Source organism: Phalangium opilio, unplaced genomic scaffold (assembly GCF_054372755.1).
Source record: "Phalangium opilio isolate 3A_F unplaced genomic scaffold, DU_Popi_V2 ptg000082l_1, whole genome shotgun sequence".
NCBI lineage: Eukaryota > Metazoa > Arthropoda > Arachnida > Opiliones > Phalangiidae > Phalangium > Phalangium opilio.
In genome coordinates this window covers 8,603,024-8,628,482 of record NW_028324189.1, presented here as the reverse complement: position 1 = coordinate 8,628,482, position 25,459 = coordinate 8,603,024, and the positions used below count along the sequence as shown (strand labels likewise).

Here is a 25,459-nt window from a genome sequence, read left to right as displayed (position 1 = left end):
TGACTATGACGTCAGATCACGTGACTATGACGTCAGATCACGTGACCTATGACGTAAAACCACGTGACTATGACGTCAGATCACGTGACTATGACGTCAGATCACGCGACCTATGACGTAAAACCACGTGACTATGACGTCAAATCACGCGACCTATGACGTCAGATCACGTGAATATGACGTCAGATCACGTGACCTATGACGTAAAACCACGTGACTATGACGTCATATCACGTGACATGACGTCAGATCACGTGACCTATGACGTCACCGAGGTAATTGACTTGTGACGTCACGACAGATGTTAATGGTAATAGGTAATGATTGTCCATTCAGTTAGGCCTAGCGTTCATTCATTTAGGCCTAGCGTTCATTCATATAGGCCTAGCATTGTTCAGCTATTTGGATTTCGTGCCCGGGGTATGGCGCACCCGAGTCCGCGTATAGGTGCTTTTAGCGCCCCCCAACGTTGGAAATGTATTTGGTTACAGGCAAAGTTCAGACGGCTCATTCGTTCCTGGAAGCCGCCGAGGTCAGACGGCTCATTCGGTGCCTGGAAAACATCGAGGTCAGACGGCTCATTCGTTGCCTGGAAACCGTCGAGGAGGGTCGCTTGGGAAAACCTTTCTCACTCAGCTGATCGTGATCCCAGCTTTTGAGGAAGATTCTTGATAGCTCCGCCATTTCACTGATAGTTTTTGCCGAGGACGCAAGCTGAATTGGAAGTTCTTCAACGGCGGCCATTGCTTCGCCTCGTGGTGCTTTAACAGTCCGTAAGCCTAACTTTACAATAATCCAAACTCATCTAGCTCCCCTTAAATTATTTATTTTATTTCAAGTATTTAAATTAATTAGCTAGTGTTAAATGTTAGTGATTTTTATTTATTTATTAAAAATCAAGTACTATAAATAAAATTTTACAACGAGATCTTGGACAAAAGAGAATCCCTTAATAAATGGTTTAGGTGCTATTATTTAAAGATATTAAACGGGGTACGTTATTAATTTAGAGATATCGCGACAGATTTTCGGGAATCAAGTCCCGCCGAACACGAGGACTGTTGCCGTAAGCCTAATTAAGCCTTGTCCCATTTAAATTCTAGTTATTTACGGATACTGTCTGTGGGAATAGTTTTAAAATAAATAAATGGAAGGTTTTCCTAAAATTAGTTTTTAGGGGCTATTATTATAATCTATTAAAGGGGGGCACGTAATTAATTTAGAGATAACGCGACAGATTTTCGGAAATCGGGTCCCGCCGAGAGAATTTTAAAACACGAGGACCCTAAGCCTAAATTAAACTGTCTTTTTAAACTCTAGTTATTTTACGGATATTGTCTGTGGGAATAGTTTTAAAATAAATGGAAGGTTTTCCTAAAATTAGTTTATGGGCTATTATTAATTAATTTAGAGATAAAGCGACGGATTTTCGAAAATCAAGTCCCGCCCGCAGAGATAGTTTTAAGACACGTGGACGTTTGCCCTAAGCCTAAGTTAACCCTTGTCCAATTTCGACTAGAGATTTTATTTCTGGGTTCTAAATGAGGGAATAGTTTTAAATAAATATCGGCTTTTAATAAAATTAGCTAAGAAGATATTTTAAATTATTATGCCATTGAAAGGGGCAAGCAATTTAGTTTAAATAAATGTCGTTTTCCTAAAATTAATTTAGGGGATATTTTAAATTAATTTCATTATTAAACTGCGTAATTTAAAATAAATAAATAGAAGATTTTTCTGAAATTAGTTTAGGGATGTTTTAAATTATTTTCATTATTAAGTTATATAATTTAACTTAAAATTAAGGGCTGGTTCACTTAAAACTATTTTCTATACAATTTTGGGAAATAATTAGCTAGCGAGAGTATTTAATTCAGGGTGGAAATCACGGTAGTCAAGTCTTTCTTTAATTTAGGGTGGCAATTAGTTAGTGTAGTTCGTCTCGGTTTATAAATTTGGTAGCCAGTTTTTTAATCAAGGACACCCTCTTCTTAAATTATTGAAATCTACGAGATTACTTTGTTAGTAGGCAATAGTTTAATATGTGTTATTAATATGTTTTAATTTATAGATGCTGCAGATATTCTTGGATTTTTCTGTCGCTGGTCATTCCGAGACGTATCCTTCCAGATGACATCCTTTGTTCCGATTGACGCAAGACGAAGCTGTTCTGGACTTGCTATGTATCATTCCTGATGACACGCTTCGTTGGATTCACGTTACATGTCTTCTGGACTTGCTCTTTCTCTCAGCCATGACTTAAAGATTTGGAGGAAATCATCGAAGCTAGAAGACACAAAATACATCTTTTTTACTTGAAAATTTTTCATGTAACCACTCAACTTAATTTTTTCGTGGAAATTTTATCTGTAACTACTTATTATTTTTTTTCGCGTTCAAACTTTAACTTACAAACCTCTTTAATCTTTTTTTTGTTCGGAATTTTTGTAAACACTTTGGTTTTTTTGTTTTTTATTGAATAAATTTTGCCTTAAACCTCGTTCTTTCTTTTCTTGAATTTTTAAAATACTAGACTTGGTTTCGATTTTTTTGCCTCTGGACTTAGGGGGATATTTTTAGGCCCCTTTTTAAGCTTTTTACTAAATAAAAAAGGCAAAAACATAAAAAATTTTATATAAAAAAAATTTTTTTTTAAAAAAATGTAAAATTTATAAAAAAATTAATAAAAATACAAAAAAAGCATAAAAAAGGTCAAAAAAACTACCCTAAGTGTTTTTCGACTATTTTTGTTCCTTCCCCAATATCGAAACTTAAATTTTAAACTTAAGCTACCACCCCCAAAGTAAGCCTTGCGAGCCCAATTTAAATTTAACAGGTCCCTGTTCAACTCGGGAATTATTAAATTTAAACTAAGGCCCGCTGTGGAGCCCCCAAAACCAGGAAACTTCGTCCTTAGAATGGGATTTCCAATGAGAGTCCACTCGATGATAGAAATCCTCCACTCGATGTTAGAAGTCCTCCACTCGATGTTAGAAGTCCTCCACTCGATGTTAGAAGTCCTCCACTCGATGTTAGAAGTCCTCCACTCGATGTTAGAAGTCCTCCACTCGATGTTAGAAGTCCTCCACTCGATGTTAGAAGTCCTCCACTCGATGTTAGAAGTCCTCCACTCGATGTTAGAAGTCCTCCACTCGATGTTAGAAGTCCTCCACTCGATGTTAGAAGTCCTCCACTCGATGTTAGATGTCCTCCACTCGATGTTAGATGTCCTCCACTCGAGTGAATGTTCCTGCGCAAGAGAAATTCTTATTATTATTTAGAGAAAATAGCACATGCATAACTTCAAATTAATTACCTTAATATGAAAATCCACTTGAATATTCTTGCATGATGTAACGTAAAATGTTCGGGCAGAAGACAAATTATTATGATTTGACAAATTGCACACGCGTAACATTCAACTAAATACCTTAGAATGGGGAAGTAAAATAATACCTTAAAAACCTAAGCCTTGATTTAATAATAATAATGATAATAATAAAGGCTTTGTTTATAGGAAACCCGCTTAAAATCGTGTTTACTTTTAAAGGACAAAGCGTATAAGCAACCTTCTACCTTAAACATAAATCAGAAATTTATTTAGATCCTACAAAACTCCCTCAAAGAGTTGCCAAACGCTTTTCCCCTAAAAATATTTATAATTAAAATCATAAACTAGATGCCTTAATACCGCAAAGGGAATCTCACCCTTAAAATCCTGATTACGTTCATTATTCTTAAAAGGGAGGGCTAGGACCAGTGCTCACCTATTCCATATTTCAGCATTTTATTTATGTCCTGGCGAAAAGAAAAATCCCTACATAGAAAAGGACACAAGCGCTTTCCTTCTAAGAATAAATAGAATAATAAATAATAAACTAAATACCCTAATAATTGCCTACAATGTTTGACAGGCTGTCGAAATAGTCTTTTTGCTAATGAGATTCCCTTTAAACGGATAAAATCAAAGTGTAGACCTGAATTGAGAATGGAATTGTCCCGTTAATATTGATAAAATTACTATTAATAAGATTTAATTACTTGACTGAGAGCCTAAAATGTCTATAAATTGTTTTCCTAGTGAGATTCAGTTTCAACGGATAAAATCAAAGTGTAGACCTGAATTGAGAATGCAATTGTAATGGGTTCATTGACCTGATTAATATAGTGTGCAATTTGTCAAATGATAAATAATTCATTCTAGAATCCAACATAAATTTCTCCTTTAGAAACAGATGGTAGCTAAAAAATACAATCTGTTCAATTCAAACAATCTAATACAAAATTAAAATTATTATCAGCTTAATTGGCACAAGCATTTTGAGTAACATTAATTCCACTTTAAAATAAATCATTTAAAATAACGAGAAAGATAATTATTAATACGGTTTAGGGTCAATCTTGAAATATTTATCAAATAAACAATCACTTTGAATTACTTTTAAACCGAGTAAAAGATTGAACAGTAAAACCAGGAATAAATGCAACGCGCAATTAATTAGAAGAATTTAATAAGATTAATTTCAAATATTTTGAATAAGTACGACATAAATGTGAATCATGAATACTGTGTGCCAAAATAAACTTCTAAATTCTTTCCAAGAAACCATTTCGATACGACTAACTTGTAACTACACAAATATTACGGTGGAAACAAATGGGCTTGACACCCACAGGGCCGGAAATAAGAAAACTTTCATATAGAACATGTGTCCCCTCCTTTGACTAGAAAATTTATAGGACCTTGTCCACTAGTGTGTGCAAAAATCCGCGTATCTCTAGTAGAACCACAGTTATAAGCCCCCAAAGTTGGGTGTAATTATGGTGGGATTGGGGGGGCAAATAGGACTATAACATAGTCAAAGGACACCCCCATATCAATAGTAGAACCACAGTTATAAGCCCCCAAAGTTGGGTGTAATTATGGTGGGATTGGGGGGGGCAAATAGGACTATAACATAGTCAAAGGACCCCCATATCTCTAGTAGAACCACAGTTATAAGCCCCAAAGTTGGGTGTAATTATGGTGGGATTGGGGGGGGGGCAAATAGGACTATAACATAGTCAAAGGACACCCCCATATCAATAGTAGAACCACAGTTATAAGCCTTCAAATTTTGGTGCAATTATGGTGGGATGGGGGGGGGCAAATAGGACTATAACATAGTCAAAGGACACCCCCATATCTCTAGTAGAACCACAGTTATAAGCCTTCAAAGTTTGGTGCAATTATGGTGGGATGGGGGGGGGGGGAATAGGACTATAACATAGTCAAAGGACACCCCCATATCTCTAGTAGAACCACAGTTATAAGCCTTCAAAGTTTGGTGCAATTATGGTGGGATGGGGGGGGGGGAATAGGACTATAACATAGTCAAAGGACACCCCCATATCTCTAGTAGAACCACAGTTGTGAGCCTTCAAAGTTTGGTGCAATTATGGTGGGATGGGGGCAAATAGGACTATAACATAGTCAAAGGACACCCCCATATCTCTAGTAGAACCACAGTTGTGAGCCTTCAAAGTTTGGTGCAATTATGGTGGGATGGGGGGGGGCAAATAGGACTATAACATTGTCAAAGGACACCCCCATACCTCTAGTAGAACCACAGTTGTGAGCCTTCAAAGTTTGGTGTAATTATGGTGGGATTTGGGGGGGCAAATAGGACTATAACATAGTCAAAGGACACCCCCATACCTCTAGTAGAACCACAGTTGTGAGCCTTCAAAGTTTGGTGCAATTATGGTGGGATGGGGGCAAATAGGACTATAACATAGTCAAAGGACACCCCCATACCTAGGGATGCAACGATGCATCGGCCAAGAATCGGCTTCGGCCAGAATCGGCCACTTGGCCGAATAATCGAATCGGCCGATTTTTCTAAGGTAATCGGACGATTTTTTTCGGCCGACTCTTTTTGGTTAGATCTAATCTTTTGAGCTAGTATAAAGGAACTAACAAGTTTGCCATTTAACAAATAACGTAATTTAACCAAATTCTCCGTCAGCCCCCCTTTCAAAAACGTTACCAGTACTAGTTGCTCTCTGAGAGCGTGGCGCACATGCGCAATCGGCGCAACCGAGAGAAAAAAATCAGAGAAGTTTGTTTACGTTATTACAAAGCTACGGTAACAACGCTGAATGCTGATCTCTCTAGTCTAGTGTGAGCCTCTAACCGTATTTTCGGTTTACCTTTTTTGAATTTCCTTCTCAACGGATCACGTGACGTCTTACTCCTAGGCTGTGCACCGAGGTAGGCGCGCGGGAGAGCCATGGTGGCCGGCCGTTATGGTTTGCCTTCCCCTTCTATCTTTGACTCTCCTTTCGATTTGTGCGCACTGCTACTTCCCACCAAAGAGAATATACCAAGAGGAGTGGTAACTTTGTAAATAGGGACCGGGACTGATTTTGAGAAACAAGTTCCGGTTGTTCACGTGACCGTGTCGTCTACTTCAAAATTACCTTTTGTACGTCAACGGTCAAACCAGAGATCAACCCTTTGCCACCACCAAAAATAAGCAGCCGACATAATTTAACCAATAAAAGGCGTCGCGGCTTAGCCACTAAACAAAAACCGGATCTAGTTACTCCAAAACCGTGGTCGGGCTTTTCAAAAGCCCTGTGGAAGGATAGACTTTTTGTTCTTCTTGGTATATTCTCTTTGTTCCCACCCGTTCCCCAAACAATGTCGCTCTCTCACAGTCTGGATTTTATTATTGTCAGCTATCCCTCTAATGTGTTTGGTGTCATTGTCTCTAGCGTGTATTCCTGCAGTCCCTTGTTTACTTAAAGTAATAATACTTGAAGTCTTGAATGCTACTTCTTGTTTTTAAAGGATGAGAAAGGAAAGGGGTTTTTTAGGAAATGAAACTTAAATCTCACGTTTAAAATTATTTTTTCCTATCCGGAATGCAAAGAAAGAACTAATCAAAAACAAGTTGTAGCAAAAAGAATGGACAAAATGTGTGTTGAACTAAATGAACTAGTATCTCGGAAACCAAACCAGATAGATTATTGTCCTTGGACATTTTTGACAAGTAACACTCCTATACTAACGTATAACCTTGAGGCTTCGGCCGATTAATCGGCCGAAGCCGATTTTTTAGAGACCGATGCATCGAATCGGCCGATTCCAAAAAATTACGAATCGTTGCATCCCTACCCATACCTCTAGTAGAACCACAGTTGTGAGCCTTCAAAGTTTGGTGCAATTATGGTGGGATGGGGGGGGCAAATAGGACTATAACATAGTCAAAGGACACCCCCATACCTCTAGTAGAACCACAGTTGTGAGCCTTCAAAGTTTGGTGTAATTATGGTGGGATGGGGGGGGGGGCAAATAGGACTATAACATAGTCAAAGGACACCCCCATACCTCTAGTAGAACCACAGTTGTGAGCCTTCAAAGTTGGGTGTAACTATGGTGGGATTGGGGGGGGGGGGCACATAGTCAAAGTACACCCCCATACCTCTAGTAGAACCAGAGTTATGAACCTCCAAAGTTGGGTGGAATGCTATTCCTATGGAGGGGTTATGTTTGTTAACATCAAGAAGTTATATCTAGTATCTCAGAGAGAAGGTATAAATTCGCCAGATTTCCAGCTTTATCTTCAGTCCAAACGTAGGTCCGGAGTCAATCCCCGTCTCTAAATTACAACCAGCATCTCATTGGTTCTTGAAAACTCACGTCAGCGCGACGACGCGAGTGACGAAAATTACAGTCATATTTTCCGACTGAGGAGAGGCGAAACAGCCCGGCCTCCTTTACGTCCCCCCTTGTATTTTGAAAGGGGGACTGGGACTATGGCGCGCGTATACTCAGGCATCTTATACCTTCTCTCTGAGATACTGATATAACTTCTTGTTAACATATTGCTTAATTACTCGGCCCCTGTTTGTCGTAACCCTGGGTTTCTAATATTGTTGGATGGGGGGGGGGCAAATAGGACTATAACATACTCAAAGGACAAAAACGACTTAACTCCTTTGACTAGGAAATTTATAGGACCTTGTCCACTAGTGTGTGCAAAAACTCCGCGTATCTCTAGTAGAACCAGTTATGAGCCTTCAAAGTTGGGTGTAATTATGGTGGGATGGGGTGGCAAATAGGACTATAGTCAAAGGACACCCCCATATCTCTAGTAGAACCAGAGTTGTGAACCTTCAAAGTTGGGTGTAATGCTATTCCTTGTGAACATTTTGCTTAATTACTAGACCCCTGTTTGCCGTAACCCTGGGTTTCAATTATGGTTGGATGGGGCAAATAGGACTATAACATACTCAAAGGACAAAAACGACTTAACTCCATTGACTAGAAAATTTATAGGACATTGTGCACTAGAGTGTGCAAAAATAGTATCGCGTGTTCATGGTTAAGCTATCAAAACTTTGGGAAAATTTATTGGTCAAACAGGTCAGTGACGCCCTTCGTTTTTAAAAATAGTATGGGACATTTTTTAATGTTATTGGACAATGTGTCCTGCGCTTATTTCCGGCCCTAGACACCCATATTTACACCAATAGATTTGTTAATTGAAAACAATTTAGAGAACTACAGTTACTTAAAAGCTCACTTCGGCGTTAATACACAACTGCCGTTAAAGGTTTTCTACTCGCTTCAGTTAAGGGCAATACACAGCCAATAACCAAAGCAACAAAAGTGCATTAGTTATTTAGAACTATGGAGTTCCAAATAACTACCATTATGTTTGGTAACCAATATATAAAATCAACTAAGGCTATGTTTTCTTCAAACAGACAATGGTCGTAATTAACAAACCTATTTGGCACAGTTAACGATAATTTTCCATTTTTAACACTTAATTTCCATTCGGTTGCGATAAAACTTTGGTATTTAATCTAAATTAGCCCTTAAAATATAAATAAAATATTTACCTGGAAAGATCTCTTATACCACTACTGAAAGAGGTAACAGCTTCCTTGAATCAGTGGTGCCAACGTGGTCCCGTAAGCCTTGGTAATAGTAGCACCAGCCAGTGGTGCCAACCAACTTGGTCCCGTAAGCCTTGGTCGTAATTAACAAACGTATTTTGGCACGGTTGACCATAAATTTTCCACTTCCAACGCTCAATTTCCGATCGGTTGCGATAAAACTTTGTTATTTAATCATAATTAACCCTTAAAATATAAATAAAATCAAAATATTTACCAGCAAAGATCGGACAGAAAATCGCAGCAGCCAGTTCTATCGGAAAACGACCCCAAAAAGAACCCAGAATGAATAGAATTATAAGCTGCAAACATGGACCGCTAGATGGCGCTGCTGAAGTTAGGCAGACTTCAAAATATGGAGGGAGCGTGCGTTTCAGTTTTATTGTCTCTAATTTCTAATATAATTAATAATTTAGTTAATTACAATTTAATGATGTCTTCTAAACAGCCCAAAACACTTTTCTCTACTTTAAAAAGGGGGAACCGGAGTTTATGGATTCCTACAGCTGAAAGAAACACCCTATAAACATGTTTGTCTAATAGGTTGAAACCTGAAATCATAGTAATTTGACCAATTCCTATGAAACTTAAATAATTTTACATGGGACCCAGTTTTACGTTGATCTAGATCAAATAAAAGTTCTGAAATTAAAAGTGTAACATATTCCAAAATCTTTGTTTGTTTTTGGCCTAATCATTCCTGTTCTTAATTAGAAAATTAGTAAAATAAAAAAAGTAATGAAGAAAAAAGATGCTATAGGTTTAAGAGGGTGTCCTGTAAGAATAATCGGGTTGCAATACACGTCAAAATGCTCTCAGAAATTCCACCTAAAATGATTCAATCGCGAGAGATGCGATTCTTCCCTCCAGTAATGACAATGGTCAATAATACCATAAGTTTATAAGATATGTTCCATAAGTGTGTCACTCCTTAATGAGAGCTTGTCATGAAGTGACGTAGGTGAAACGTCATAGAATCTCGTAAAGTGACGCCTAGTGAGGCGCTGTCAAAGGCTTAGTACAGACTAAAGAGGAGTATGGACTGCAAAACCGAGTGTAGTTAATTCTCGCGTCGTTCTTGAACTAGCTCTCATTAAGCCTCTAACATTACGAAGTATGGGTAGTGACATACTTATGGAACATATCTTATAAACTTATGATAATAGTAAGGTTAGTTTCCCCGAGATGTGCGCTAGCTTCAAAGGTTACAGCGAAGGCCGGGAGTGTGGCGCACTCCTGTAAGCCAAGCTACTGGGCGGCAAAGTTTGAGGGAATACGACACATGTCGGCGATCCTACCCTATAGGTGCCGACTGCCCCGTGTCCGCCGGAGGTGACTTGACCCCCACACCCCGCCCGTCACCTCCCAAGTAAACCTCATTTCCTTCCCCTGCTTACACTCCTACTGAAACCTGAATAATCACATCCTTGCCGCGGTCCTTAGACCCTATCGCATTGAAACCTCAAAAAAAAAAAAAAAAAAAAAAAAAAAAAGGTTACAGCGAAAGCGTTCCTTGGTTTCTTGAGGTAAAACTAATTAATTATGGGCTAGACAATCTGGTACAATCTTTTATTATCTAATACTTTCTAAAAGGCATGTTTTGGACAAGGAGGATGTGGTGGGGTTTTTTATCTTGGAGACTTGGAAAACGGTTTTAGTGCTGAATTTACAAATTTTGACATTGGAAATTAATTTTTATTAAAAAACTCTATCGACTTTAAAAGCTTGAATCCTTTTTAGAATAATAAAACACGTCAAAACACAAGTCTCATTAAAATTTCAGGTCATTTGGATGAATAGGACAAAGGATCTGTCCAAAAACCTACCTCCTCCCATAGAACTCAATGTTAATTTTGGGTTCATACGAACTAACGACCCCCGTCACGTGATGACATCTGCTGGCCTTAGTTTGAGTTCAGGAATGAATATTTACTGTTCGGAAGTACGGTGTTTTTTTCTCTGTTTTCTCTAAATAATATCGTAAATTATACAATTTTAAGTACTATTTATTAAATAAAAGGTAATTTTCAACCAATATTCAAGTTTAAAATTCTTTTATATGAATTTTTGCTATTAAAACGGCGAAAAACTTCAAATTTCGTAGAGACATTGCCAAGGCTTAGGAATAAATTTCCCTAATCTTTTTCCTTATAGGTTTGAAAAGCTGTGAAATTTGTTTTAGTATCGTATTCGATTATAAACAGGAAACCTCTTCGTTAAATAACGTATTCAATTAGTTCAAAAAACGATTAATTCGCTACGAAAACGTCAAGACTTTAAAATGTTTGCGCATGAATTTAACATTGGCAATACTAGAGTTTGTGATCCGTTGACAACGTTGGCCTCACCTAGTGATCTGTGAATATGCGTTTAATATCATCGAAAATCACTTGATAACTGAAGATGGGGGTGTGCGTTTGTAAAGAGCGAAACCCTGACCAAATAAGGGATTCTTCTCAAAGTCGTAGACATTCTCGCCAACATAATAGAAGACATTTGAGGAGGCTCTCCTCTCAACAATCCAGTGAAGTCTCGGGTGGACATATTGAACAGGGATTACAAGATCAAGTAGACATCGTCTGGAACGCAATCAATAGTAGCGGAAAATTGAGCTCGCTTGTAGATAAGCTTATATTAGAAACTCTAGCTGTCATAAGGAAATTAGTTGATAAGTAAGTCATAAATTTCTTTTTTACGCTTAACAAGTAATTAAAGTTAATCAGCGAGTTTAATTATGTCATTTTAGTGAACAAGAACCACCTCCTTCCATGTTAAAACTTCATTATATTGCCGATAAAGAAAGGGGCTGGTTGATGGTTGTTCAGTCAATGGTGAATGTAATTCCAATGGATGATCCTTTAGGACCCGCTGTTATTACGCTGCTTTTAGACGACTGTCCCTTGCCTAGTAAAGTAAGACTAATATTGAATAAACTTCTTTAATTATGTGTAATTACTAATTAAATATTGATTGAATTCAATTTTTACAGGACTCTATCCTGAAATTACCCGATATATTTCACTTGTCTAGAGCTTTAACGTTAAAAGGAAGGTTTCAACCAATTAGGAATAGAAATATATGCGTCATTCTAGGCTGCATTGCTGAAAAACTAGCTGGACCTAGCAGTGTTGCTCTTTTGACAACCCAAACTTTGGAATATCTACTAATGAACTTGGTAAGGATTTTAAGACTATTTACTTAAACACAAAGAAATTGCTTCAAATATCAAGCCCATGAAGTTGGTACATATCCTAAGCCTAGTTCTTCAAATTCAATGTAGTTGGTACAATTCTTAAGCGTATTTCTTCAAATTCAGTTAAGTTGGTACAAATCTTAAGCCTATTTCTTCAAATACAATGAAGTTGGTACAAATCTTAAGCCTATTTCTTCAAATACAATGAAGTTGGTACAAATCTTAAGCCTATTTCTTCAAATACAATGAAGTTGGTACAATTCTTAAGCCTATTTCTTCAAATACAATGAAGTTGGTACAATTCTTAAGCCTATTTCTTCAAATTCAATGAAGTTGGTACAATTCTTAAGCCTATTTCTTCAAATACAATGAAGTTGGTACAATTCTTAAGCCTATTTCTTCAAATTCAATGAAGTTGGTACAATTCTTAAGCCTATTTCTTCAAATACAATGAAGTTGGTACAATTCTTAAGCCTATTTCTTCAAATTCAATGAAGTTGGTACAATTCTTAAGCCTATTTCTTCAAATACAATGAAGTTGGTACAATTCTTAAGCCTATTTCTTCAAATTCAATGAAATTGCTTCAAATGTTGAAACATGTACAAATTTTAATCAAAAACAATGACTTTATCATGGATAAAGAATGCGCGTGCGGAACTTTGTTTTCACGTTATAGGATAGGCAACTTCCTATCTCGAACGACAGCTTATTCTGTATATAGGGTCTTTGCGCGTGACGTCAAGTTACCTTCCCCCTTTCCTCTCCCCTTGCCGGGGCTGCCCACTCTGGCCACGTTAGGACGCCATGTTGACATCCCCTGAAAACCGGTTTTCGCCCCCTATTTCTTCCCCCTTTTTACTCTGGCGGAAACAACCCATACTCTGTTACAACATTGGTTGGCAGCACGTGCAAAGCTGGGACTCTATGTAACCTAGCTTTGTGCGTGCTGTCAAGAGACTAACACTTCAGTATCTTCAGGATTTAAAATATCTGCGAGTTTTTAGCTCGAGTGCACGGACCTCTAGGCCTTAGTTCCAAATACGTGTAGTAGGCTGTAGGCAATTTCACAGTATTTGAGACTAAGGCCTAGAGGTCCATGCACTCGAGCTAAAAAACTCGCGGATATTTTAAATCCTGAAGATCCTGAAGTTTTTCGTCTCTTGACAGCACGCTCAAAGCTAGGTTACATAGAGACCTAGCTTTGCGCGTGCTGACAACCGATGTTGTAACAGAGTATATACAGAATAAGCTGTCGTTCGAGATAGGGAGTTGCCGATCCTATAGCGTGAAAACAAATTTCAACCTCACGCGCATTCTTTATCCATGACTTTATTATTAGGCCTATTTCATCACAACAAAACTGAAATATACACAAATGTTAAGCCTATTTCTTCAAAAACAATAAAATTTCTGAAAATTCTAAGCCTTTGTCTTTTTAAGATAATGAAACTTAGACGCCCGATCATTCTTTTTATTCAACAAAATTCATATTGAATTCTTATGTGTTTTAATTGTTACGTTTTCAGGACCCAACGTACCATTCCTCGGTGATTTTATTTTCATTGATTGCCTTAGAAAAATTTGCTCAAACTAGCGAGAACAAATCGACGATTGATAAACGTTTAAAACTTTCAACTGAGAATCCATTGGAGAAATTGGAGCCCTGGATCAACAGCCCAGAATACACTAAGAAACAAGTTGGCTTCTGTGCACAGTGGTGCCTCGATAATTTGTGTAAGTTAATCTTAATTAATTCATGATTGGATTTTATTAATCTCCTAATTAAATTATTACATGCAGTTTTACGTCCAGGACGACCATTTGCTTATGAATTAGCTGATCGCACCAATTTGAATGCAATGCTCAACAGTAATGATGTTAGTGAATATCTGAAGATTTCTGCTGATGGTCTAGCTGTAAGTGTTAATTGCGTTGTTTTTCAATTAATCGCGTTTGTTTTTTAGTTAATCGCTTTTTTTTTTTTTTTTTCTTCAATTAATCGCGTTTGTTTTTCAATTAATCGCGTTTGTTTTTCAATTAATCGCGTTTGTTTTTCAATTAATCGCGTTTGTTTCTTAGTTAATCGCGTTTATTTTTAATTAAAATAGGCGAGGTGTGACGCTTCATCGTTTGAAAGTGTTCGCTGCACATTTCAAATTGATACTGGTGTTTGGTATTACGAAGTTACAATTGTTACTTCGGGAGTTATGCAAATTGGATGGGCAACTAAAGACAGCAAATTCCTAAATCACGTAAGCTATTAATTAGTTAATTTACTAACCCTAAAAATTTTATACATTATTAATAATGTAATATAATTAATAATATATATATTATACTATTATTTTTTATATATTTTCTTAATTTTAGGAAGGTTATGGTATTGGAGACGACGAATTCTCGTTAGCTTATGACGGTTGTCGGCAATTAATATGGTACAACGCCGCGAGTACACCTCACACTCATCCCTGCTGGAAACCGGGCGATATATTGGGATCTCTCTTAGACTTGACCAATCAAAGAATTGTATTTTATCTGAACGGAAAACCTCTCCCTCCATGTCAACAAGTATTCAACAATGCTAAGTGAGTACAGTCATGTTTTTATGATTTTTGCTTGAACCGCGGCGGGTTGCATTCTTAGAAAGGGTCGGTGGGTGTGAGATCAAGGTTAGATCGCCTAGGCTTAATGGCAAGCCTCTCGTTTTACAAGTAGTGGCGCTCGGTCGTAACTATCAATAGAGCGTAATATAGACTAAGGCAGGCGGGTGTCATTTCTCTATATTCAAACCCGGAGAGCCGCCGTTCCCCTACAGATGGCGGTAGCTCCGTATATAATATATTAAAAGAGGAATAGATCGAATATAAAACTCTAAACCAGAGAGAATTTAGAAGGGGAGTGGAAAGCCCCCCCTTTGACTCTATTAAACGTGATGACGTCCAAAACATTATTTTTGTGCTCACTGGTCCAAACAAGATGTCGCGTTGAGCTTTTTGGGGTAGGCGAGTTTTCGGTCACGTGTTCTAAAATCTCTCTGTTACAAACGCATCATACCGGAAATCGACCTGCCTAGATAACGTTTAGCAGACGACGTTGCGCTACATTCCAAACCACCCCTTCCACTCCCCTTCTAAATTCTCTCTGTCTAAACTAAATCGATAAGCCGCTAAAAATCTGGCAACACTTTTTGTTTTTTAATTTTTAACTGCCGATTGAGCGCACCTTTTTTTTTTATTCTGACCAATCACGACTTTTGAAATGAATGAACCTTTCTTGTAGGCGAATATTTTTATCACTCTATTAAAATTGAAGTTAATGAAAGAAATATTAATAGGCTTAGCGAAATCGCGCTGTTGTTGTTGTTAATCCCAAACTACGACGATTTACAAAATCGGGGATAACCTTTAGCCAATCAACGTAGGGATCTAGTTTCACGTTTTCTCCCCCCCCCCTCCCCCCCAATCACATCACATCTCATCTCATCTCAGTCGGCATTATCCCTCGTTTTCCTTTGAAGCGATCTCGAGTGACAAAGTTTTCTTCCTAAAAGGGGAGGGGGGTTTAATCAATTGACGTCATAGATACGTTAGAACTAACCTAATCGGTCAAGGTTGTAACGGAGGGATGTTATTGAAAAAGTAAAGGGGGGTCAATAACCTCCCCTTTAGAAATTACGGCGTACTTCCTTTTATATTGTCCCGTTGTTTTTGTAAGAATCTATTGTTTTCATTGACTTTTTCACTGATGATTCCGTCAATGGTGTGACACGATACCTTTATTCTCTTTTCCAATTGTTATTTTCAGGGGGTCCTTTTTCAATTCCTCTTGGGGGTCCGTCCGTCCCAATCCCCTGGCCTCTATTTTTTATTCGCTCTATTTTCTTTTGGTTGGGGGTCCTTTTCAAAGTGCCTGCAGCTCGATCGCTCGCCATTTCATGATCTATGGTTTTTCTTTCATTTTGGGGTTGGTAACTTCGCTTCAATCATTTATAGGGTCTTTGCGCGTGACGTCAAGTTACCTTCCCCCTTTCCTCTCCCCTTGCCGGCTGCCCGCTCTGGCCACGTTAGGACGCCATGTTGACATCCCCTGAAAACCGGTTTTCGCCCCCTATTTCTTCCCCCTTTTTACTCTGGCGGAAACACCCTATAAACACAGTACCTTTGGTTGGTAATGTGAGAGTCGGAATGGGGAAGTGGTTAGCCCCTCGAAATTGGTTGAAAGATAAGCATCCCTTAAAGGGAGAGTGAACTTATGTTTTACGAATAAGTTGATATTAACCGTTAGTTCTGAAATGTTAGTAAAATTCAGGAAAATATTGTAGCAAGAAGCGATATCTAGTTGACTAGGGAGAAGGTATAAATTTCTAGGTTTATCTCCAGTCCAAACGTAGGTCCGGAGTTAATCCCCGCCTCTAAATTACAACCACCACCTCATTGGTTCTTGAAAACTCACGTCAGCGGACCTTCTCCCTAGTAAACTAGATATCGCTTCTTGATTGTAGTTATTTTTTAATTGGTTTGCAAGAGTTGCGGATATTAGACTTTCATACTCCCTTTAAGGGCACCATAGCAATAATTTTATAGAATGGAGGTTAAAAGGGGTGGTTTTCTAAGAACCTGGTCTACCTTCTAGTTCTAGCGGCCTAAAATTTACCGCATTAACTCGTTCAGTTTGAACGGTAGTAATATAGTAACCTTTGCAAAGATGCAGGCTTATTTTAGGCTGAAATTTAGATAGGTTTGTTGAGGGAAATTCAGGCATTGTAAGATTGCTTCTCTTTTTGATCTCGGAAGGGGTGAAGATTTATAACTTTTAGACCTCTCTCGCTGCTTTTCTACGCTTCGTTCAGCCAGCGTAAACTCTGTCGAAAACATTCAATCCTTTCATAGATTTCTCTTCTTCTATCCATGGAGATCTATCAAGTTTCTCAATCCTTTTTATTTTCCCCTGATTTTTTTTTTTTTTTTTTACTTTTTATTCATTTCTCCTTGTTTTTTGGGTGGGATTGGTAGAAAAATTGACCAGCTGACCCCTAAAGGGAACCTCATCTACTAATGTAGATATTTTATTTATTTTTGTTCGTTACACTTTGTTGAATTGCACACACAAATGACTGGCAACACTTGCGTCGCGTCGCACACTATGTATAATGTTTTGTTACGATTGGTTATCGTATTAAAATGACCCTTGACCCTAAATTAAACCTCATCTACTAATGTAAATTTATTTATTTTTGTTCGTTACATTTTGTTGAATCACACTCATAAATGACTGGCAACACTTGCGTCGCGTCGCACACTATGTAAAACGTTTTGTTACGATTCGTTATCATATTAAAATGACCCTTGACCCTAAATTAAACCCCATCCATCCATCGGAACTGTACTTCGTTATTATAGGCTAAAAATCCTCTGGTTTGGCCTGGTCTGCTATGTCCATCATTGTAGTCGGCGTTAAAACGCATGCGTCAAAAACTATTTTGGATTCGCGCCAAATACTCTCCCTCGCCTAGGAAAAATAATAAAAATTGGCGCGCTTTTCGGCGGCAGGGGCCCCCATACCATACACTGGGTGCGTGGTATGTCTCTCCTTATACTAAAGAAGAGAATGCTCTCACCAACCAAACCCTGGGCCTATGATAGAAGAGAGAGCAAGCGAGTGAGGGTGGGAGTTTATTGAATGAAGCCTGCCAGATGAAAATTATCCCTTATTTACCGCTCGCCCGTTTTGCCTTTGACCCCTCTCTCTTTCTCTCTCTCTCTCTCTCTCTCTCTCTCTAGTCCCCTAGAGCTGATATCCGATCGTTTCCCGCCAAAAATGAGCCTTGATAGTATGGGGCATTCAGCTGCCCATAGAGGGTAAAGATTCTAAACGAAAAATTCCAATCCAAAATGGCGCGTTAGGGTTAGGTTAGACTAGGTTAGAATCCCCTGTTTAACTAGTTCAAAATCCATCACAACGAAATCTGTTCCATATAATTTAGTCCTTACTTCTTCTTACACGACTTTAATGTTTCAACAGAGTTGCGACGGGTCAGGGAAAACCTGGAAAAGTCAGGGAATTTTAAAAATTTCAGCGAAGTCAGGGAATTTGATTTAAGTTGGTAAAATTTCTGGGGATAAGTCTTTATTGAAAGAGTAATGAAAGTTTCTCCTCATCCTCTCTTACCACAGGAACTCTAGAGCAATCCTTAAAATGTCTAGAATTGTTTTTATAAAGTAAATGCCTTTAAAAAATCTCTTAGACTGTTATTTATAGTTAAAATGTTTCTTATTGGTGCAACAAATACATCGGAAAATTTAATGTAGAGAGTTTATTTAATTATAAGCACTTAAAACGTGCTGTAAACATTTACACTTTCGGCCTAGAAAGGTCAGGGAAAATCTCAGAAAAAGGTCAGGGAATTTGGTTCTGAAAATTCCGTGGCAACCCTGTTCAATATATTATGGTAGTTAGATTAGGGATAAGATTGTCAACTTAAAAATAAACGAAGTCATAAAGGGATGTATTGTACGTTGTTGTACAGGACATTACTAAAATGTTTGGTTAAAAACCATTAAAATTCCATCCTGGGTCTAAACGGAAATTACTTAGGAAGCGCTCAAAGAAACGGACGGGGTATACGGAGATGATCAAGAAATGTCTTTAGAACTTTATATCTTCTTTAAACGGGGCCCATTATTTTTAATTTTAAAATTGTCATAAGAAATCGAGCTTTGGTTAACATAGACGGTGAACAATAATGAATCAGGGTTCGTACCTAAAAGTCAGGGATTTAATGTTTTTTACCCTAAAAGTCAGGGATTTAATGTTTTTCCCTTAAAAAGTCAGGGATTTAATCATGTTTTTCCCTTAAAAAGTCAGGGATTTAATCATGTTTTTCCCTTAAAAAGTCAGGGATTTAATCATGTTTTTCCCTTAAAAAGTCAGGGATTTAATCATGTTTTTCCCTTAAAAAGTCAGGGATTTAATCATGTTTTTCCCTTAAAAAGTCAGGGATTTAATCATGTTTTTCCCTTACAAAGTCAGGAATTTAATGTTTTCCCTTACAAAGTCAGGAATTTAATGTTTTTCCCTTACAAAGTCAGGAATTTAATGTTTTTCCCTTACAAAGTCAGGAATTTAATGTTTTTCCCTTACAAAGTCAGGAATTTAATGTTTTTCCCTTACAAAGTTAGGGATTTAATCGTGTTTTTCCCTTACATAGTCAGGGATTTAATGTTTTTCCCTAAAATGTCAGGGATTGTTTTTTCCCTAAAGTGTCAGGGATAAGTCGGGGATTTAATGTTTTTCCCTTAAAAAGTCAGGGATGTAATGTTTTTCCCTTAAAAAGTCAGGGATGTAATGTTTTTCCCTTAAAAAGTCGGGGATTTAATCATGTTTTTCCCTTAAAAGTCAGGGATTTAATCATGTTTTTCCCTTAAAAGTCAGGGATTTAATCATGTTTTTCCCTTAAAAAGTCAGGTATTTCATTTGTTGTATCGAACCATGCTTCGAGAAATGTAAAATATATAACACATGTGATGAAGCGGGCTCTGGGTGAACACCTTAAAATGGTCAGGGATATTGGCAAATTTGGTTAGGGATAACGTGGAAAAGTCGGTGAAGTTCAATATGAAAATTTCGTCCGAACCCTGAGTATAAAATTCAAGTTCATTCATTTTTATTTAAATTTGAAATCAGGTTTACAAAATACATATTCTCTTTGAACACTTGTTATTCCGAGGCGTTCAGGCAAAGCAATCGACCAAGCGAAGAATTAAAAAAAAAAAAAAAATAAATAAATAAATAAAAAATAAAAAGGCATTGTCAATGTTCGTTTTCACGCTGTTCTAAACAAGCCGCTAAATGTCCCCACCAACTAATCTTGTCTCTTTTCGCCCAAGAAATTAACGACAATTAGAAGCGTTAGCGCTTCCTGGAGCTATCCTTCAACCCCCCCCCTTGCACCACCAACACCACTCCTCTTCCGTCTGTCCTTAACACCTCCCAAAGCTTAATTCCCCCATTAAACCACCATCTCTTCTTTTTATTCTTCTTTCTTGAGATGAAATTACGAGTAACACGTTGGCTTTTAAAACGCGCCTTTTTCTCACTTTTTTTCCCGCCAAATTTTAACTTTGGGTCTTTTAACACGTGACGGTTTGCATAAATTTTTCAAAATTATTTTGCGCCTAATCTTAAAATGGTGCCCGGAGAACATAATTAGAGAATGCGGTTTATATGTGTGTATTTTTAATAAAATTTCAGAATGGTTGAGTGGTGTTAAGAACGCACTATGAAATATTTTTCTAGTCGGCGGCCATTTTAGAAAATGGTGGCTGGAGTTGTAAAAAAAAAAGAATTATACGTTACAGAATATCGGTTTGGACAATTTAGATTTAAAATATGGCGATTTCAAAATGGCGGCTAGATATGCAAGGCCCATGCACGCTCACTTCGAACGGGGGGGGACCCCTCACCCATAAATATTTGACTTGTGTGGTTGATAGATGGCGCTTCTTAGTCTCTTTAAAGGGAGGGTGAAGTAGAAAATCAAGTGATTTTTTTATCGATTCTTCTACTAATTATAAGACCAGTCTGCATAAAGAAACATTCAGGAAATACTTCCGAATGATTTTAAAATTCAAATTAGGTTCAGATTTGAAGGATAATTTTGAAGAAGGTCCTCCGGCCAATCGCGTACCGCCCTGCCTTTTTATTAACAAAATTCACGTGGCACGTTCCGTGTTGAATGAAATTTGTCACGAGATTTGATAAAATTCGCGCGCGACGTGATTCCTGAATGTTTCTTTATGCAGACTGGTCTTATAATTAGTAGAAGAATCGATAAAAAATCACTTGATTTTTTACTTCACCCTCCCTTTAATACACTTACTGATTAGACTTAATGCACATGAAATCCCGCCGCGCGCTCCCTCGCTCGAGGTTCGAAACTTAGAGCAGACAGATGGCCACGTGAGGTTTACGTAATTTTTTTAGACTTAAACGCGCCTCTAGCGGAGAATCATGGCGATTTAAAAGGTCCGAGAAAAAATAAAAAAAATTGGCGCCCGCATGGGCCTTGTGTATCTCGTTGGTAGTGGTACAAACCAGTGCCCCTTATAGCTAGCTACTAATTGCCCAACAATTCTGTATTCCATTATTATCATTAATTTTAACCAAGATTATTTTAACCCTTTTTTCTACTCTTCAATATACTAATTTACAACTCAAAAAAATCTATTAGAAAAGCCCTTTTTGTCGGTATAAAATTTGCTCATTCTTAGATTGCAACTTAATATACCGTTTTATTCACCGAGTTTTCTGTGTTTTTGACAAACAAAACAATCGTTTTATCTCATTTTACGAAATTATTCAGTTTTTGGGAGATACGGGGTGAAAATAGAGGAGGACGGTATAAATAGTAGTAGTACGTGAAAAATTGTCCCTAAGCTTTTGGTAGTTGTGGCTGGCTTTTCTTTGCCAGAATAAAGTTGGGATAACCCCAGTGTTTTCTAATTAACATTTACATACCGCTATCTTACCGTCCCGTTCCCCTCTTGCCCCTCCTCCTTTTGCCCCCCTCCCCCTTGCGTAGCCTTTAATATATTCTTGAAAACGGTGCTTTTGTCCACTTTAATTGGATTCTCATTCCGACTGATATTTTCACTTTTATTCCTACATGTACAAACTCCCTCCTCTCCCACTGTGGAAACTTTTCTGTATGAATAATAAAGGTTTTAGAGTTTACATGGTTATTGGAAGGCGTGGTTGATATGTTTAAATAAGTATGACAACAACTACCTATGCGCAATCGTAATGTTATTCTTAGACTTACAGTTTGAGAACTACAAGCTAGAATGGAGAACTTTAAGATGGGATAGTAAGTACGTCACACCCTCCCAAGTCTTACCGCTGTTCTGGTAGCCATATTGGTTAGGTGGTCTCAGCTTCATTCCTGCTTTAAACCCACAAATAGGGAGTGGGCAAAGGGGTGAAAATCTCCCCTACTAAGCGTCAGACCCTCACTTAGTCAATCAGGTACTTTCCCCCATTAGTCTTTCACTCTGTGAGTGAAGTTTGCCGCCATTTTGGCGGAAATGGGAGGAGCCATTTTAAGCCACACCTCTCTGGCAGCTCCCTATATGGCAGCGTAAATTATGTCACGAGACTCGGCTCTTCCTCCAAATGAAAGCTCTCTATTGAAGTCTTACACTCGCTGTTAGTTTTTCAGGACTTCCATCTTTTCCTATTTAGTCTATACTAAGCCTTTGACAGCGCCAAAACCAGGTGTCGCTTTAGCTGTCTTCTAATCTATGACCTACTTCAATCCCCACTTCATGACAGGCTCCAGTTTGTAGCCAGTGACAAACTTATGGTGAACATATCTTATTAACTTATGCTGATTTCAGTAGCACAGTTCGTTTGAAGGGGTTTAGTTCTTCCAAGGTTGGGTCCGAGAACCCCTTATTATTATACCTATTTTCTAATCTATGACCTACTTCAATCACTTTCATGACAAGCTCCAGTTTGTAACAAGTGACAAACTTATGATGAACATATCTTATGATGAAATCATGCTGCTGATAACGGTAGCACAGTTCGTTAGAAGGGGTTTAGTTAAGCTCTTCTTCCGAGGTTGGGTCCGAGAACCCCTTATTATTATTATACCTATTTTCTACTGTATGACCTACTTCAACCACTTTCATGACAAGCTCCAGTTTGTAACAAGTGACAAACTTACGGTGAACATATCTTATGATGAAATCATGCTGCTGATATCGGTAGCACAGTTCGTTGGAAGGGGTTTAGTTAAGTTCTTCTTTCAAGGTTGGGTCCGAGAACCCCTTTAGTATTATTAAACGTGTAAAGAATATAGTTAACAACCGTGTCCTCTATGAACCCGGGATTGAGTGAGTGAGAGAGAGAAAGAGATATTTTTGGGGAAAATATTTTGTACAATTTTTGCTGCTGTGAAGCTTCTTTTTGCTAAAAATTCTCTCTTTTCGTTTCTGGTTCAGATCTGGTTTCTTCGCGGCAGCCAGTTTCATGTCATTCCAACAGTGCGAATTTAATTTCGGCCGTCAAGCGCTCAAATTCCCTCCCGCCGGAATCTCTTTCCGGACATTCAACGAATCAGCCCATCTCTCCGAAGAGCAAAAGATAATACTGCCCAGGTGCGTACACTCTGTGTGCATGTGTGTTTTCAAAATTTTATAACCCCCTTTTCATCTCTACTAAACCTACGAAATGAAAGTTTATACAACAACTTTCAGTGTCATGACGTATAACGTGACACGGCTCTTAGACCCTTAGGGTCAATATTAAGATGACGACCTCGAACTATAGAATCGCTTTTTGACCTTTGAACTCTTGTTTTTCTTTTTATGTTTGTTTCAGGCATATACGATTGCAAAATTTACGTAATAATAGCGTCAAAGAAGATTCATGTACGTTATGTTGCGATACGGTTGCGTCAGTCCGTTTGGAACCGTGTAAACACTGGTAAGATTACATTTTTATATTATTATTATTATTGTGGTGCCCCGTCATTTTTAAATATGGTGGTTTATTGATACCAAAGAGGGTATAGAAAATAGAATCAGTGTAGTAAATGTCAGCTTTTTGAAACCATGCAAAAACAGCTACTGGGAAGTTATTATTTCAACTTTGAGAAACATCTATAGACTTAAAAAAAAATAATTAATCAAACGTAGGTTTATACTCCCTTTAAAGGGAGGGTGAAGTGGAAATTAAAGTTATTTTTTTTATTGAATCTTCTACTATTTATAAGACCAATCTGCATAGTAAATCATCCAGGCAATAACACCGAATTATTTTAAAACTAGTTTTTAAATTAGTTTGAAATTTAATGGATAATTTTAAATAAGGACCTCCGACAAATTTCTAATTTGAATTGTAAAATCATTCGGAGGTATTTCCGGAATGTTTCACTATGCAGACTTGTCTTATAATTAATAGAAGAATCGATAAAAACAATCACTTTATTTTCCACTTCACCCTCCCTTTAAGAAAAAAGGTATAATATAGCCGTTGAGCGCCTTGTTTTGTACCTAAATACTAATTTACTTAATGAAAACTTGAGGCAACCTCAACTTAATTACCCCCCCAAAAACGTTCATTATCTAAGATATATTGATAAAGTTTATCTTGAATTAAAAGCGGATAAGGTTAAGGTTCAAAACTTAAAAAAATAAAACGTTTTTTTAAGTTTACTGCTAGGAACAGCGACCCTAGTGTCACGTGGCGCTTTTTTTTTTCTCCATTTCCCGCCATATTGTACTTCTCGCGCGCGAAATGAGGAGGGTTTTAACTCCCGTTTCCGGTGACCTTGGGATGTCAAAGCTCGGATCGTTTTGAAGAGAGGATGCTATCCCCTTTCTACCCTCCCCCCTTACATCCTAAGCTCCATCCTCATCTTTTAAATCTTTCTTCCCTCCTCTCGCCGATCCGACTGACTCTACTTAAGAGTATTTCGCTCGCTCTAGCTTGCTCAAGTTCTGCTCCTCCGAAATCGCGGATAACGTATCGTGTAGGGCTAGAGAGCCTAAGGCAAGGCCCCTCCCCGATAACCGTGCCCTTGTACTGAGAAAAAAAAAGTATATTTATGTGTTTTTCAAAGGGAATATGTAGCGTTTTAAATTGTATTTTTTTATACCACGTGGTTGTATTTGTTTGGCTTCTGTTTTTAATGTTACCAGCATTTACAGGGCTGGAAATAAGCACATTGTCCAATAGAATTTTAAAATGCCCCATAGTTAAAAACTAGGGGGGTCACTGGACGGTTGACCAGTAAATTATTTTGATAGCTTGACTATGAAGACGCGACACACTTTTTGTACACTCCAGTGGACAATGTCCACTCCTATAAATTTTCCAGTCCAAGGGGTATCACAGGATACATGTCCTATAAGAAGTTTTTCTTACTTCCGGCTCTGACCAGGAATGCATTTAGCTTAAAGGAACCAGATTTTGTCTAATCAATTAAGATTTATGACGAATTTTATCTCACGAACCTTGCTTGCTACCAACCCATGAAATCGTAGGTAGAAAGACATCACAATGGAGTACTCAATCCCGGCCCACAAAACCCACAGAGTATTTCTCAATTTCATAGATGTTAATTCCATAGAGAGGGATCTATTTCCAATTATACCGAAATTTAATAATAATAAAAAAATTAAGACTTGGGTGTATTTTTAAGGCATTTCACTGTCCCTTTTAGATAGATGGGAATCTTTCGGAATGCTACAAACATCGATTTTTGTTTGGGAAAAAGGAAGGCAAGAAGAACTCTCTAAAGGGTGGGT

At 37.8% G+C, this 25,459-nt stretch overlaps 2 protein-coding genes and 2 long non-coding RNA genes across 10 annotated transcripts in view; 3 read left to right on the top strand and 1 right to left on the bottom strand.

Annotated features, from left to right (window-relative positions):
* Positions 1-621: 621 nt before the first annotated feature.
* LOC149651431 (uncharacterized) lies at positions 622-2,500 on the top strand. Its single transcript, XR_016371212.1, has 2 exons — positions 622-773; positions 2,072-2,500. It is a non-coding gene; the product is annotated as an uncharacterized LOC149651431 (long non-coding RNA).
* Positions 863-25,459, bottom strand: part of LOC149651421 (uncharacterized) — a 172,791-nt gene continuing 148,194 nt past the window's right edge. For both annotated transcript variants that reach the window (XM_089848360.1, XM_089848361.1), the window contains exon 3: positions 863-3,250. In XM_089848360.1, the coding sequence (XP_089704486.1) occupies positions 2,681-3,250 (570 nt within the window). In that variant the 3' untranslated portion in view covers positions 863-2,680. The remainder of the gene's footprint in view (positions 3,251-25,459) is intronic.
* On the top strand, positions 9,228-9,624 carry LOC149651430 (uncharacterized). Its single transcript, XR_016371218.1, has 2 exons — positions 9,228-9,318; positions 9,401-9,624. It is a non-coding gene; the product is annotated as an uncharacterized LOC149651430 (long non-coding RNA).
* The window catches only part of LOC149651429 (RING finger and SPRY domain-containing protein 1-like), a 23,147-nt gene continuing 8,505 nt past the window's right edge, over positions 10,818-25,459 (top strand). For 4 of the 6 annotated variants that reach the window (XR_016371201.1, XR_016371199.1, XM_089848338.1 and 1 more), the window contains exons 1-10: positions 10,818-10,972; positions 11,107-11,624; positions 11,699-11,864; positions 11,942-12,127; positions 13,673-13,880; positions 13,947-14,062; positions 14,255-14,398; positions 14,517-14,731; positions 23,150-23,305; positions 23,529-23,633. Coding sequence is in view for 4 of the 6 variants with exons in the window: in XM_089848338.1 (XP_089704464.1) it covers positions 11,356-11,624; positions 11,699-11,864; positions 11,942-12,127; positions 13,673-13,880; positions 13,947-14,062; positions 14,255-14,398; positions 14,517-14,731; positions 23,150-23,305; positions 23,529-23,633 (1,565 nt within the window). In the remaining 2 variants the exon portion in view is untranslated. Of the gene's footprint in view, positions 10,973-11,106; positions 11,625-11,698; positions 11,865-11,941; positions 12,128-13,672; positions 13,881-13,946; positions 14,063-14,254; positions 14,399-14,516; positions 14,732-23,149; positions 23,306-23,528; positions 23,634-25,195; positions 25,215-25,459 lie in introns of those variants that run through there. The other 2 variants (XM_089848337.1, XM_089848335.1) reach the window with 2 other exon arrangements.